Source organism: Nematostella vectensis, chromosome 6, assembly GCF_932526225.1.
Source record: "Nematostella vectensis chromosome 6, jaNemVect1.1, whole genome shotgun sequence".
Classification (NCBI taxonomy): Eukaryota; Metazoa; Cnidaria; class Anthozoa; order Actiniaria; family Edwardsiidae; genus Nematostella; species Nematostella vectensis.
In genome coordinates, this window is record NC_064039.1 from 6,124,406 (window position 1) to 6,140,119 (window position 15,714).

Sequence of the window (15,714 nt, forward strand, 5' to 3'; positions counted from 1 at the left end):
ACTGCTACTAGTTCTGTAATCAAAGAAAGGAAAAGATCTTACCCCGTGTCTGATGCATCAGACTATCTGTTATTAGTATATACTTCAGGCCTGTACCCAGGATTTTTCTTGGGGGGGGGGGGGGGGGGGGGGAGGGGCTGCGAAATCCGAAAAAGTGGACCTAATTTTTCTGGGGGGGGAGGTAGTAAGTTTTCTGATATAAATCTGACCACCCCGGAAGAACAAAAAAGATTTTTATGCCTTTACAGTACCTCAAAAGGACGTTTATTGTGGGATTTGGCTACACAAGAGTCTGACTTATGGATTGATGACATACCAGAGTGATCTAGCTTATGTTATATTTTTGTCTACAAATGGCACGTCTATTGAGAACCGTCTATTGGCCGTTGTTTATGTGTGTGTGTGTGTGTGTGGGGGGGGGGGGGGGGGGCGGGGGGATGCGTTCGTGGATTATACCTGTGAATACACTTCGCCTTCGGCGAAAAATTGTTAATTATCTGCGCTATCGCCCTAGGATAAAGCACCGCGGGATTCCATCTCATCATGGCACAAACAAGCATTTTTATGCATAGACGCATGGCTAGTCCGGTTAATCAGTTGCGCTGCCTCAATAGGTTTAATTTGCATCCTTGTTTAACAGAGTGATTAGCCAATTAACGGCAAGGCAAACCACAGAAAAGGACAATTTATGACTTATCCACTTACAATTATAGCAAACAGTAGCGGACAAGAAAAAGTATGTAATCCCTAAACCAAACAAGGAAAGTATGAGTCGCGCCAGAGCAAGATCGCACCTTCCTATTTAACCTGCCAAAAGGGTAAATAGTTATTTATTTCTGATTCATTCAAAGTATTTTACCGCAACAGTTTTGAAGGTACATTACTTTTATACAAGAGATAGATTGGAATTTATCTATGGGTTTATTCCAAATATGTCACTGTCCTTTAACATGGGTGAAGAAAACACTGCAAAAACTGATATGCAGGGAAACGCAATTGCAGCCAGCATTCACAGACAATTTTAGAATGTTCGATATTTGCAAAATATGTCATTAATCATCATATGGGAATAGCTCGATAGGAAATAAGCACGCTGGAGTAATAATAAGGACATCCAAGGCTCATTTACTAGCGAAGAAACAGAGACGGTAAAAGAAACTCAAGCGGGGAAGGAAGGGAAGACTGGAAGCAACAAAACTGTTTTCTTTTCTTCATTCTCTGTTCTCTTAAATTCGTGTAACACGCACTGCGTATCCTCTTTCCTCCTTGTCTTTTTATCCTTCGCTAGTGAGAAGCCATAGCATCTTAAGACGAAAACATCCCATGGCAACAAGGCCATTTGGTGACCCAAAATCGCTTTAGAGAAAAATGAATCGAAGTTTTTTTACTGCTTTCATCATACTTATGCATCATATTTATAATTCCGAAAATAGCTAAAAAGAAAACCAAATGCTAGACCTGATTTCCTTGCCAATTCTAGCTTTTGTTACCAAACGTTTTTGCATTTTAAGCATCGATACTAGCACACAAAGTGGCTACTTTAAGACCTAAAGGATTATTTGCCTTTTGTTATTAAGTTGTGCGAAATGAGGTATAGAATAATGCACTTAATATCTGTTTAACAGCATTGTGATAAACCCATTTAGACCAATTACACGTTGCGTTTTTGTTATCCTCGTTATAACATACTGAAGATTATAGCCAAATTCGTTGTTGCGCGACCTTAAAATCCAAAATTCCTTTCTTCTTTTGGGGGTAGCGCGTAGTCAATCAAACCAAACAATCAAAACCAGACAAACCGCCCCCAAAGCTTGTGTCTGACTACGCGTTACTCCCAAACGAGGCATGGTTTCTGGATTCGCCGAGGTCGCGCAACAACGAATTTGGCTGTAATGATTTGTTACAAACACGATTTTAACTTTAATGCTATTTACCCTGCAAATCAGTCACAGCGGGAGGAAACGCATGAGAATCGAACCATGCTTTTTATGGATGTATAAACTAGCATGATCCGTGACACCCTTGCGTGACATGATCTTGGAACAGCTGCAATAGCTCTCTTAGTTATTATTTTTTTGTTATTTTACCAGTGAAATACCATGCTTAGTTTTCCAGCGTTTTTGTTCTGTTTTCACGAGCATGGTGAAATGGCAGAGTCATTGAAGAATTACAGGTGTGAAATGGTGGCTGTATTGTGTGACAGCTTTATGGGGTTGCAGTCTTAAAGGACGACGATCAGCCGCAGCTTTGTTATTGTATACATTAAAAACAATCCACAGTATATTTCCAAGAAAACTTCAAAACAACTAACTATTCTTCGATAAAATTCGATTAAATAAATTGATATCTGATAGAGAGTATCTTAATTACTTGCTTGATTTGCCCAATGTTGTGTTGTCGTAATGAATGTGACTCCGTAGAACGCGGGAGGCTAAATGGCAGAGGAAATAGTTGACCTAACCGTATCTTATCAGTGGTTGAACCTGTTGAATAAAAACTGGTTGGGTTTGATTCCATTTCAGATCCAACATGACTCAACAAGTTAAACCTAGTGGCCAGGTCGACTTAAAAAAGATGGATAGAAAACGAGGGAATGGAGGTTAGAAATGGCTTGTATGAGTATGCTTTGAGGTTTATTCCACAAGGCCACTAGAAGAACGGTCACTTCGAAATTAATTTAAAAAAAGGAAAAAAATTAAATTTAAAGTAAAATAAAATGAAACCAGACAAAACAATTAAAAATATGTGGAAACATTTATGTTGAGCGTTTGGGGGTGCGAGACATAGAGGTAGGGGACAAATATACAAAGAGACGCGCAGTGACCTGTATAGGTATTTGACCGTACCGATTGGCTTGTGGTTAGTTTGCCGTGTGATACAAGTGTTGGTGGTTTATTTTCAGTTTATCTTACTTTTCAGGGATGAAAACCCGTCGTAAGCTTGGAATATCGTCCCCGTTATGTGCGCGTAATGTGCGAGTAGTGTTAATGGGTCAGGATGGAGTCGGCAAATCAGGTACAGAGTAAGAATTTTCATCAAACTTAGAAAAAGTGCACCTTTAGCTGCAACACTCCTACGAAAATTCCAGGCCAAATTGTAATAAGCTGTTGGGTAACGTGGGAAACTCCGGAACGAAATAAACTGTGCATTTATCTGACTGTCCGGTTACGGAAGTAATCAATGTGTTCACTTTTTAAAGAGATTGGGAATCAGGGTAAAGTTTAGAAAAATGGCGAAATGATAAGGTTGGTTTTATTAAATAATTTTTTGTTGTATCAGATGTTTCTTCACTTTCAGAGAACCATAAATACGATTTGGGGTGAGGTGGGCTGATTCGGCGCTTATTTCAAAATAAAAATACAGGAAGTTCCTGTTTTTAAGAGCAAGATCTTTTACCCACTCCCCCCCCAAACTTTCGCCCCCTCACTTATGGGACCACTCCGCCGCCCTTGTTACAAGGTCAACAATTACAAACTAGAACCAAAGTTAGTAGCTAGAATACACCTTAAAATTGTTCCACTATTTGATTTTCTTAAGTATTATTATCAGAGAAGTATTATTATCATTATCGGAGAGGAGGGTTTGGGCGCTTGAATTGCTTATCAGAGAAGGGGCGCTTCCTAATACTGTTAAACAAGCGTTCGGGTATGAATTAAACTGATGAAGTCTTTTTTTCAAAGATAATTTGGGTTTCAGGATTCCTGTGGGTCCTGAGCTGCACGTATAAGGCTGATTTAGACAGCAGGATTTAGTCGTATGCGACCCCTCGACAACTCAAGTCTCAAGTAGTAAATCAACCTACGATTCCGTTAGGTTGACTACGTAAGTCGTAGTGTGTAATTCAGGGCTAAGACATGTCGTAGGCAGATCGCGTACAAGAGGCCGAAAGCTCATTAGTAGAGAAGGAGACGTCTGACCTCACTTTCTCTTTCAGCTCTCACCGTGCGTCTTCTGACGAGAAGGTATATCGGAGAGTACGATAGAACGCTTGGTAAGTTATACAAGTCACTAAAAAAAAAAAAAAATACTGGGAAAAGAAAGAGCAGTTGCTCCGTGGGTAGGACTGTTACCAAAAGGCACGTGGTGGACATAGCTCCATCAGGAAGTCAGCGCAAAATTCTAGGAGTAGGGAATCTTTAAAGGACGCTAAAATCAAGAGAGTAGAATACCAGCCATCTTGGTGATGCAATTTGTTGATCGAATGGAAATGCGCCCTGTTTTCTATCTCTGTTCACTGAGCTCTTTACACACAACTCTGCCCCACGCAGCTTAAAATACTATAATGCCCAGGCTGTTTATTGACATTCTTTTTTATTGTTTAGAGGCGACCTACAGACATCACCTAGCAACAGATCAGGGATATGTATCGCTTGACGTCATGGACACAGCAGGCTTGGTGAGTCCCAAATGAACATCCTGTAGTGTCGACTGTGATTTATGATCATGTTATGCATGACCTACCATGACATTATCCTCAGCCTCAGCTTGTCAGTGGACTGGACTATTATTAGGTGTGGTATATGGAGAGAAAGGGCCGTGGCAATGCGTGTGGTAGGAGGGGGGGGGGGGGGTGATGACGAAGAGTGGGTGTAGGGGTACAACGACACAAAGACCAAAGAAGTATATATAGAATATGAAGAATGCAGTATAGAAACGAGCTGCCTTTTGACACGGTCGCCATAGCTTCACATCAAGATGTCCGTTTCCAACCTGTTTCTTTGAAGCTAAGAGTGAACAATCTGATTTCTCAGAATACAAGAGAAAAGCTGGACTTCTGCTTGGCATTCGGCGAAATCTACATTGTTCTTTACTCAATCATCGATAAGACGAGTTTCTACGAGGCATCGGGCATCGCTCGGTTCATCTGCGAACACAAGCATATAGACTCCTCTAGCCTCGTGCTTCTTGGCACGAAACAGGACTTGGAACACTTACGAGATGTACCCGAACCCGAAGCGAGATCGATCGCTGATGAGCTCAACTGTAGCTTCTACGAGATCTCGATATCAGAGGGGTTTGAAGATACACTGGGGATGTTTCACGTTGTGATGAGGAACTTTTTGAACAATCACCCAATGATGGAGCCAATGTCTCCTATGATTCTAACGTCGCCAACTCAGAAGAACATGAAGTCTCCGTCTTCCTGGTCTAAGGTTAAGGGGTTGGGGGCGATGCCTTTTAGGAAAAAATCAGTGCAAGCTAATTAGAGAAACAGTCTTGTTGGTGTATACGAGGAGATTAGTTAACACCCGAGTTACAGATTTGGGTATTAATTAGAAAGCATGCCCTAGGCACGGGATACTACGAGTAGAAAATATCGAAAGACCGAACTAGATGCGTGTTCTATTGAACGACGATTACCTACCGTCGTCCTTCACGTCGTCGTAAATATCAAAGATACTTAGTATAAAGTGCGCATACACACAAGAACTTTTGCATTTTACCAGACCACAATCCGTGCGCAAATACACCAAGAATTTCCACGTAAACTTGCAGGAATTCATGTTTACTACTATTTTGCTGGCAGCCATCTTGGATATGAAGCCTAGTCCCTAACGTTTTAGAATATCACAGGTCTCCCGCGCGCTCGCCCCATGCTCTTTTAGACCATTAAACACGAGGTTCCGCTATAAAAGGGAAAGCTCCTCCCATCCCTGGGCTCAAGAACAATCAGTTATCAATCAGTCATCAATGCGTCAACATGTCGGGACAATTGCTCTGGGCGCTAAATTCAAACTTCATATTCTAAACCAAATTAAGTATCATTCCTAGACTTGTTCAGCTAAAATGTTCCAATTTATAGTAATGCTATGCCAAGCTTTGCATGCTCTAAAAGACGAGCATTTTCATCACAGCGCGAGAATAATTTATGCGGATTGACAGCGCAAAATTTAAAATTTTGCCCAAAAACGTGGACAGCAAATCACTAACTTATCTCTTAACACAACCGTCTTGTTACCTGTGCAAAAATAGTTTTATTCTAACCGACTGAGGCTCAGAGATAAGCAATTTTACAAGAGGCTTTTAATTTGTGACCGCTAGCGTGGCAGTGTTCTGATTATAATTGCAATTTGAAGCCCGGGGGTGGGAGGAGCTTTCCCTTTTATAGCGGAACCTCGTGTTTAAGAAAAACGACAGCCATTGATTGATATGCAAAAACAGCAGGATACGGAAGTTGAATTTACAAACTTCGTCCCATTTATTTTCTCTTTTATGTGCTACTATATATTCAATAGTCTAATGCTACTCTCCAAATCTAGCCTGCATATAGGCCTGCATAGCAAGAGCAAGGAAGGACTGGGAAAAAGGGAGGGCGAAAGGGCCGCGAGTGCCTGGGGAGAAGGATACCTGTTTGGTCATTGCGCGCTACACATCACAACCACGTTAGACTGCGCTTCCTATACACAAATCCAGATCAGCTAATATTTTGTGCATCTTACAGAGCACCCTAGGATGGGAGCCTTGAGAATGCGTGCGATCTTGAATGCGTTACTCTGCGATTGCTATAAAAGTCCAGATCCCCCCCTCACTACTGGTTTACCATATTTGGTGATGCACCGTTACGGCGCATACTAGGATGTTATCCTCGAGAATGCAAGCGATCTCTTGTACGTGTTTTCCCCTCTGTTAGATCCACTGCACTATCTCGACTTTTCGAGTGTCAAGATCTTATATAGGACACATATAAGAGCGCCTAGTACATGATAGAAATCCCCTTGACCCGCGTGAGTATCAGCCTTCGTTAAGCTGGGAAGTGCGCGAGAATTTCCCAATGCAACAGATATTAAACTGAGTATAGCTAAAAAAAAAACGACGCAATAAACAAATGAACGGGAATCAGAGATGTCTTATACGTTTTGTGATAACATATATCAGGGAATCTTAACGTTTAAGAAAGCATCGAAAAGGAGCAAAGTTCACCATCAAAAGACTGAAATGTTGCGATACAATAATGTGTTTACAAGGCCCAAGAGTGACGTCACTAAAAACTCCAAAAGAACCATCTTGTTTGGCCATTACGTAGAGCATGATCTAGCGTCTATGGTCGATGAAAAAAGTTCTCCTTTTTTAGACGATAAACTATTATAATTTCTGGGACAATACATCATATTACTTTAATCCCTTATTGTTCTAGCTTAAAACGCTTTTTTTTATTCGCCCCGTTTATACACTCACATTTTAGCCAAGATCACATTGTATTATCACGAAAATATTTCAGTCAATAGAATTTACAATGACGTCTACATTTTAATACTAGTGCGACCTCATTCTTTTCGAACTCACATGTTTGACGTGGATCTAGATGAACTGTGATATTAAACCTCTTGCTCTTAAAAAGAAAATGATTTAGTTGACGTTCAAACGTTTAAGAAGTATGTGATGCTATGTTATATTTGTTATATACTGAATAATTTTTTTCATCTGTCGATGTGAGCGTCGAGATCTGTTATTCATAAAAAGGGCAATTGGACCCTCCTGCCAAAAAAAAAAATGTTCAAATGAGACCGTTCATAACCCTTGATAAATCAACTGTTTTGATACATACACATGGCGGGGAATGGAAGACACCTCAGGCCAAAGCACATAGCACTTTATCGTCATTATAGCTAGCAAATGAATCAGGAACTATTATTTAAGTGAAACCCTGTCATCATAATCACCTTTTTCTTATAAAAACGATTTTCAACAAGATTGACGGCACTTGGGGCCAGTTCACTCTTAAAAATTATGATAATCACCAACATCTGAAACAAGAAATGTATATTGTAGAGATATATCGTGCCGACAGCTCACTAGGTAATGGCTTTTTAAACGGGGGTCGGTCAGTTGATAGACGTGGAAAGCTGATATGGTGAGAAGAATCATGGATAAGACAGAGGTATTCACCAGAACTTGATTCTGCTCCCATTTTCTCCTTTTTTAAAGCTATGTAACCCTAAAATATATATTTTAGTCTTAGTTTTTTATTTATAGGCGTTTTAAGTTTTCACAGTATATAACCCCTTTTCTTTAAAATATACTGTGTTATTCATGTGATTTTATCGAAGTTAGAAATTGTGTGCTGATGGTGGTGCACTACATTTTCAGCCTTTATTTTCATTTCGTTTTAAACTTGCGCGGTGCTTGTTTTATTTCACCTTTCCATCTCCAAATACAAGCGCTTCAACTCTTTGAGTACTCTTCCCTACCATAAAGCATTCTCTATCCCATTCAGTTTTTTTTATCACATTAGCACCGTCGCGGCTTCGCAGTGTGACCAGTTCGTGATTTTCTCCATATGGCTGTCTCTATGGCTGTTATCAGCAGGGTAGACAAGATCCAGGCGCGCCTAGAATGCCATCAACAGGCTTAAGAAGTTTGTTATGACCCACTCTCGCTTGTTCTTAAATCTGACGCATTGCGCTCTTGGCATTACATAGGATTTTAGCGATTTGTGCAAATTGCAATCAAAACAAAGGATTGATAATCAGAAGGGTAAATTCATTACAAGCAAAAATCATTGAGAGAAACTAGATCGTTCACCTAACACAGGTAAAGCTTATTAATTTAATGTATGTTTCTCGACACCTACAGCAATTATATCTAAATTGCACGTTCCGCTGTGTAAACTGTTTGATTCAAGCAAGTATTTCCGTCTATGGTGTGTGCAGAATGTTTGAGCTGCGGCGCATGAAGACAGTCCGCACAAGCAAGATTTTTCATATCGGTCTTATTTTTAACTTAAAATTACAATGAAAATTCGAGAATATTGCAAGTCATTAAAGGTATTGCAGGCTATACACAATCTTTATCGAAATCAGTAAGTGTTAAGAATCTATTTTATTATTATTATCACAATACGGGCGTTGTGACAACTCTTTAGTATAGCATTTTCTCGGGTGCTTTGGTTAAGAGCGCACTAAGGGAAATTTACTGCAGGCCCAATATAAGGATATGTCCTTTAAATATCCTCTAAGTATCAACAATAATAAATTTTTGTTTTATCTTACGGCATTAGGCGGAATAAATCCTCCAATCGCTGTTTATATAACCATTAGGGAGTACTTACAAACATTGCAAATCCAATAAAGATATCGTCGCGTTATAGCATTCATTATGCTTCACTTAATGAGTCCAGATCCCCAAAAAGAGCAAATGCAAGCACCATTTGGTCCCTTTATATATTACTATAATATTTGAAGAAATGCCGTGAATGCTCCCAGATTATTGGGATTAATGTTACGGAATGCGTAACGAAATCATAAACATGCATGTGTAAATTTCTTTTCGGGGGCTTTTCTACTATAATAAAACAAAACATACCTCAATCTCAAGTCTATAGGTTCTCAGAGAGGACCTAAGAGTAAAAAGGATGCCTAGGCGACTATTCAGTTGCTCATCGTCTTATCTAAAGATAACTAAAAAGACAGATGCGCTTAAAAATATCCATCGAACCACCTTTGTCTATCAGTTATTGATAATTGCGCGATTCAAAAAGGCACTATGCTTGCAATCAATTACAGTTTAGTAAATAGATTAAACAAATGTTTGCAGGCAGGTGGAACCAGTAAAATATGAGAAACAGACGGAAGAGCCTGGACCCCAAAGACAACGTGCGGTCACTGAGGGTGGTGGTCCTAGGGCAAGATGGGGTCGGCAAATCAGGTAAGACTACCACAGGTAACCCAACGTCAGGTTGAGTTCATAGGTTTCGTTTACAAGTTTTGCATGCCGTTTACGAATTATGAATAAAACTACATTTGTCAAGCTTATCACCCTCATAAGATACAAAAGAGCGCAGTCACGCCTCGGGTGACTCGTGCCATCTAAAACTCCATATCCGACCACGGAACACAGAAAAGGGCCGTCGACATTGTTTGTTATCTTAGGGCGCGTTTTTTTACCTGTGATTCCGGAATGAGAATGATTAGAATAGAAAAAGCGCGCGTTCTTTTATCCCGCGTTCCCATTCCGGAATGGAATGAAGGCCATTTACACCCATCCTGCTACCTGTAGCAGAATGACTTGAATGCCATTCTGAACATTCTCTACCAACCATTCACATTCCAGAATGATAGGAAAAAACGCGCCCTTAATCTGTGTTGTGCTTTAGATGAATGTTCACTTCGATTGCTTTTTTCCTTCAAGCTCTAACGGTCCGCCTCTTGACCAAGCGGTTTATTGGGGAGTATGACTCGACGCTAGGTGAGATGGGCTTTTATATCATTACCATGCTCAAAATTCCCGAACCTCAGCTCATTTCACAATCTTGCACTGTGAGGGATGGTCGAATTATTACAAAGATGACTTAATCCATAAGGACCATCTGTGCACAATGCAGGGGGTATCAAGCCCCCTATTATTGGGTGTGGCCATGGTACCGACAGTGAAATTCATAACCGCATGGCCGCTTACGATTTCTCGAGTTGCTGACATCATTCTCTATTTCCAGAGTCTGCGTACAGACATCACTTTATGTTAGACCCGGAGATAATCCCGCTTGATGTCCTCGACACTGCAGGGAGGGTAGGTACCCCTGATAGAGAAGCTAGGGGGGGTAGATACGCCTGATAGAGAGGCTAAAAGGGGGGGTAGGTACGCCTGATAGAGAGGCTATGGGTAGGGTAGGGTAGGGTAGGTACCCCTGATAGAGAAGCTAGGGGGGGGGGGGGTAGAAACGCCTGATAGAGAGGCTAGAGGGAAGGAGGGGTAGATACGCCTGACAGAAGATGCTAGTAAGGGATGAAACAAGCGGGGATAGATAACTCCTAAAAGTAACAGGCCGTGGTATATCTTCCTCTCCCTCCGTTTATGGTCACAACATCTTAAGGTTAGGAAAAGAAAACTACTGTTTATACGAGTGCAGGGCCGTAGCAGGGGGGACGCACTTGAGGAATGTGAACACCAATCATTTTGAAAGCTGTATAACCCATTGAGCAGAGTAATTCAATTGTTATTGGGATACCCCTCCCTTGACTGTAGCGAGGAGAAAGGCCGTCGCCCGCTCCAGACAAAAAAAAAATTACCCAATTTAGCAAGAAATCTATTTTTAACACGTTGCCATCCTTTGTCCCATCTCAGAACACTGACCGGAAGCTGGCGATCTGTTCAGAAAGCAGCGACATCTTTGTCATCCTGTACAGCGTGACTGACCGGAAGAGCTTCAACGAGGCGGAGAGAATCGTCAAGAAAATCCGCGGCGCTCGGACGGTCACGGACGAGTCGAGCGTGTTGCTGGTAGGCACGAAAACAGACTTAGAACACCTACGAGAGGTTAAGACTAAGGATGGATGGCATACAGCAAAACATGTCAACTGCCGGTTCTACGAGATCTCCATATCAGAGGGATACACAGAAACAATGGACATGTTTCGGGACGCGATTCGCAGGTATCTGGACGCACACCCGTATGCTATGGAGCCACCAGGTCAGGCCTTTAACACGTCTATGGCCACCGGAAATGGTTTAAGCGGAAGTTATAGTAACCTGGCCTCGCTAGGCGCTAAGGTAGACCGGCCTAGTTTGAAGACAATGTCTATTATAGGTGGAATTCGGACTACGTTTGCTAAAAGGAAATCTGTAGCTTTGGTCTAGCGACAGGTGTGACTAATTGGTTTTCTGTGGGCACCATATTTGGGCAAAGCAAGGGTAACGCAGTGTCTGGAAGACACAGTAAAGAGTTCTACAGGTGTGATGAAGTTTAGATAAACATAGGGTAAAAAAGTTCGTAAGCAAAGCAAAGAGTGCTTATTGGGATACCTGTGGTGATCGGAAGACCCTGGGGAAAGTTCTAGTTCTAGTTTTCAAAAGTCAGCTTAAAGTAAATGATAGCTTGTTGGCATGCCATTGTTAACAATGTAAATAGAAACAATATCGTACTGTATCATGCAATACAAAATATGTTTACTTGTGTCGGGTTGCGAGGTTACAAAGAAATGTATTTAGATCAAGTGATGATGAGTTGAAATAGAGAAGTGTATGATAAAAATAAATTGATGGTTTCAAGGAATAATTTGATTGTGGCAATTGTTTAATTTCTACTTTTTACTACCCTTTGTTCCTGGGGCTTGTGGATGGCTCGCACTGTCTATGACAGCCTCTGGTTCTCGGGGGAGTCTTGAAACAGTCATGCCGTGAATACCAGCTCTTTTGTACCAGCCACACACTAGTAGCCAGCTGCAACTAAGGCCATGCACAAACGTCGTGTTCTCCATGAGCCGTATTCAATGCAAATGCATGCAAATGAAGATAAAACAATGCACCTGATTCATTTGCATTGAATTCAGCACATGGATAATATGACGTTTGAACTTAGTCTAACAAACAAATTTACGCTTGTTCTGGCCTTCCTCTCTAAAAGCAATGACAGGTGAAATCTTGGCATGAGCATGCATGCATCCCCTAGAGACAGTACTTTTGCAGGAAAAAAATAAAAATAACTAGAAATGAAGAGTATTTCCTGTAGTCTGTTCCTTGACATGTCAATTATTATAATAGTCTTGATATTTCTTGTGGCGGGAGTGGCTGACTTGTGTGACTACAAAGCTGAGAACAGGCTTGTTCTAACCTCTGTTATGCCACATAATCCAGGGGTCGATTAAATCCTCCTTTTCTATTCATATATTGTCTAAAAATACAAAACAAAAACAGTTAACAGCGGTTTTGATGTGAAATACGCTCATTTATCAATTGGCCTGGAAATAATAGGCATAATATACACTGGTAAGCACCAATGACAAATTCAAGCTGATTAATTACCATAATCAAAGTGAAAAAAAAAAACACTTCCTAAAAAAAAGGTAAGTAAATAGTCCATCTCTTACACACATTTCAACTTAAATAACTTATGTTATTAACACTTATGTGTTTTAAAACATCACTGACCTGTATTTGCGAGCTTTCTTGACACTTATACCACTTAGATTACATGACCCCTCCACATGTTTTCCCTACGCAGTAAACAAACAATGTCAACACATGTGAAGACCAATCATTAATGATTGACTTGAAGTTGTATCACCTTTGTTGAGTCAAAGTTACTAAACCCCATCATCTTCATCATGGCGTCCTCTTCTTGCTCAGTGTCATCAAGGTCCATGTCAACTTTAAAACAGGAAAACAGGAACAGATTATGCACACATACACACTAGTACAGTAAATTTACTAGCACAAGATTCTGGATTGAAACAACTGGCATTAAAGTTTTAAGTACATGATGTAGTTTTCAGCGAATCTGATGGCAGTTTTCAATGATGCTCTCAATTGAAGATGACAAGATCACACTGAGGTTTGAAACAATAGCCAGGACAGAGACAGAAATAAGGAGAAAACAAGAGTACCTAACATTATGGGTTGATCTTCCTTTTGCTTCCTGTCAGTAGATCTGAAATAAAATCAAAAAACTTATTGTGATTTGGTCTTCCAATGAGGTTACAATCCTTCTCCACTAAACCCATTTTAACTGCACCTTGACCGGCTTCTCCTTGAATTCCTTGGTGATCGCGATCTAGAAAAAGAAAATCAGTGTTACAAACCTCAAGTATGCTCTCTGGTACAGTTACTTAAATAAAATCTAACTCTACCTTGAGCGCCTACGCCTTGGAGAGTTAGACCTGAAAAGAAAAATCATGTGCTTTCCATCATTTGATTGCATTTAAATGGTAGTCATTTAAATGGTAGTAAGAAAAATGAAGACAGCTTAATAAAGGGATATGGTTTGACAAATATGGGTCAAAATATATATGTCAAAATATGGATCAAGCAGGCACTAAACATCTAACTACATAGATGGATGTGGTTGAATACAAACAGAGAAAGAGGACCAACAGACAGACAGACAGACAGACAGACAGGCAGTCGGACAATAACAGTGATGACAGGCAGTAGAATACATTAAATATAATAAACAATAGATACATATATGAATGGTATGTCTATTGAAATAGAAAGGTAGTAGAAATATACTTAAATGGTAAAAGGTAGTGGGACAGACAATGGAACAACACAGATGTCTGATTGGTGGACAGACAAATGTTTATCGGGGGGGGGGGGGGGGGGCAAGTGGACAAACTTTGGCTGCCATTAACTTCTTATACCTTGATCTTCTTCGGCGAGGTGATTGTGATCTGGCAAAAATAATAACAATAAACAATGATGGATCATCACATAATTGAAAATCACAGAAAGGCCAAATTGTGAGGTTACCTTCTGTGTCGCCGAGGTGAGGGTGACCTCCTATACTTCCTGGGAGAGCGAGACCTGGTGCGCCTGCGATCTGCATAAAGATCAGAATTAGGTAAGTAAGTAACCAAATATTTTATAAGAATTAAGGATAACTTAAGTATAAATTGAAATTAGATAAAGAAAATATCCCATTTAATGTATCATACCCAGGCGTTATAATTGTTATAGTATTACCTCGTCTCCTATCTCTGTCTCTTGATCTAGAGCGACTTCTGCGGCGTTCTGTAAAAGCTAAAACCAAATTAATTCATTTAGTTTCATTTAGGGATCGAGATAAGACCAGAGATTCTACATAAAGGAACATACCTTTTTTGGTGCCACCCGGGGATCGACTTCTCGTTCTACTGCGGCTCTTTACCATTCTAGACGACATAGACAGTACTCTCTCAAAGTATCAGCTTTCAGAATCCAAAAAAAATGGAGATTTAGCATGCAAAATAAATAGTATCAACAAAACTTTCTGTTCACAACGCTTAGTTTTCGTTTGAAGTTGGACGACCAGCGGTTTTTCCATTCGGATAGCGTGCGCATGTAATTTTAAAAGTAGCCACTGACCTAAACCCAAAGATACTCGGGGGCTCATTCAAAATATTATCATTTTTATTAAAATTTTACTTTATTATAAGCCTGCGATTTTAGAAGACTGAATGCCTCATCTCTTTCAAGACGACAAGAAGATCTCGGATGAACCGCTAGCGCAATTTACTCAACTTATTCAGACAGACAGACACTTTCAGGTTCAGAGAGTGGGAGGGGGAGAGGAGGGGTGGGGGGTGGTTGAGTGGAGTCGAGAGTCCTGGGACTCACTCGAATCTAGGTAGGTACTTCACATATGATCGGTGAAGTGTGTTTAAGATCGGTAAAGTGTGTCCAGACCCGTCCTTAGGTGCACCTAGCCATCCTGCCCTGAAGAAGTCTTATTAAAGACGAAAATTTGGCAGAGTCGATTTCCAGTTTTTGGTGTATTGTAGCCATCCTAAGGTGTACCTAGCCGTCCTTAAGTGTCCTTGGCCGTCCTTAGGTGTCCTTGACCGTCCTAAGGTGTCCTTGGCCGTCCTTAGGTGTACCTGGCCGTCCTTAGGTGTACCTTGCCGTCGTTAGGTGTACCTTGCCGTCGTTAGGTGTACCTTGTCGTCCTCAGGTGTCCTTGGCCGTCCTTAGGTGTACCTGGCCGTCCTTAGGTGTACCTTGCCGTCCTTAGGTGTACCTTGCCGTCGTTAGGTGTACCTTGCCGTCCTCAGGTGTCCTTGGCCGTCCTTTGGTGTACCTAGTCGTCCTTAGGTGTACTTGGCCGTCCTTAGGTGTCCTTGGCCGTCTTTAGGTGTCCTTGGCTGTCCTTAGGTGTCCTTGGCCGTCCTCAGGTGTCCTTGGCCGTCCTCAGGTGTCCTTGGCCGTCCTTGAGTGTCCTTAGCCGTCCTTAGGTGTACCTAGCCGTCCTTAGGTATACCTAGCCGTCCTTAGGTGTCCTTGGCCGTCCTTAGGTGTCCTTGG

At 41.1% G+C, this 15,714-nt stretch overlaps 3 protein-coding genes across 4 annotated transcripts; 2 read left to right on the plus strand and 1 right to left on the minus strand.

The window, feature by feature from the left end:
- The first annotated feature begins 568 nt into the window (after positions 1-568).
- On the plus strand, positions 569-6,837 carry LOC5521442 (ras-related and estrogen-regulated growth inhibitor). The gene is made up of 6 exons (XM_032366690.2): positions 569-818; positions 2,523-2,599; positions 2,920-3,015; positions 3,935-3,991; positions 4,323-4,396; positions 4,752-6,837. The coding sequence occupies exons 2-6, from the start codon at positions 2,530-2,532 to the stop codon at positions 5,205-5,207; spliced, it is 753 nt and encodes a 250-aa protein (XP_032222581.1). The 5' UTR covers positions 569-818; positions 2,523-2,529; the 3' UTR covers positions 5,208-6,837.
- A 769-nt stretch (positions 6,838-7,606) lies between these two features.
- On the plus strand, positions 7,607-11,989 carry LOC5521572 (ras-related and estrogen-regulated growth inhibitor). Of its 2 annotated transcripts, none has more exons than XM_032366692.2 (5): positions 7,607-7,879; positions 9,535-9,645; positions 10,129-10,185; positions 10,433-10,506; positions 11,062-11,989. In XM_032366692.2, the coding sequence occupies exons 2-5, from the start codon at positions 9,555-9,557 to the stop codon at positions 11,572-11,574; spliced, it is 735 nt and encodes a 244-aa protein (XP_032222583.2). In that variant the 5' UTR covers positions 7,607-7,879; positions 9,535-9,554; the 3' UTR covers positions 11,575-11,989. The 2 variants fall into 2 exon arrangements, with proteins under 2 accessions (XP_032222583.2, XP_032222582.2); XM_032366691.2 differs by lacking the exon at positions 7,607-7,879 and adding an exon at positions 7,949-8,532.
- Positions 11,864-14,726, minus strand: LOC5521443 (U4/U6.U5 small nuclear ribonucleoprotein 27 kDa protein). The gene is made up of 10 exons (XM_032366693.2): positions 14,530-14,726; positions 14,398-14,454; positions 14,185-14,254; positions 14,076-14,105; positions 13,563-13,592; positions 13,448-13,486; positions 13,320-13,363; positions 13,001-13,083; positions 12,865-12,929; positions 11,864-12,607 (listed from the first exon to the last, which is right to left on the minus strand). Exons 1-10 carry the CDS (start codon positions 14,594-14,596, stop codon positions 12,553-12,555), a joined length of 540 nt encoding a protein of 179 aa, XP_032222584.1. The 5' UTR covers positions 14,597-14,726; the 3' UTR covers positions 11,864-12,552.
- Positions 14,727-15,714: the final 988 nt, after the last annotated feature.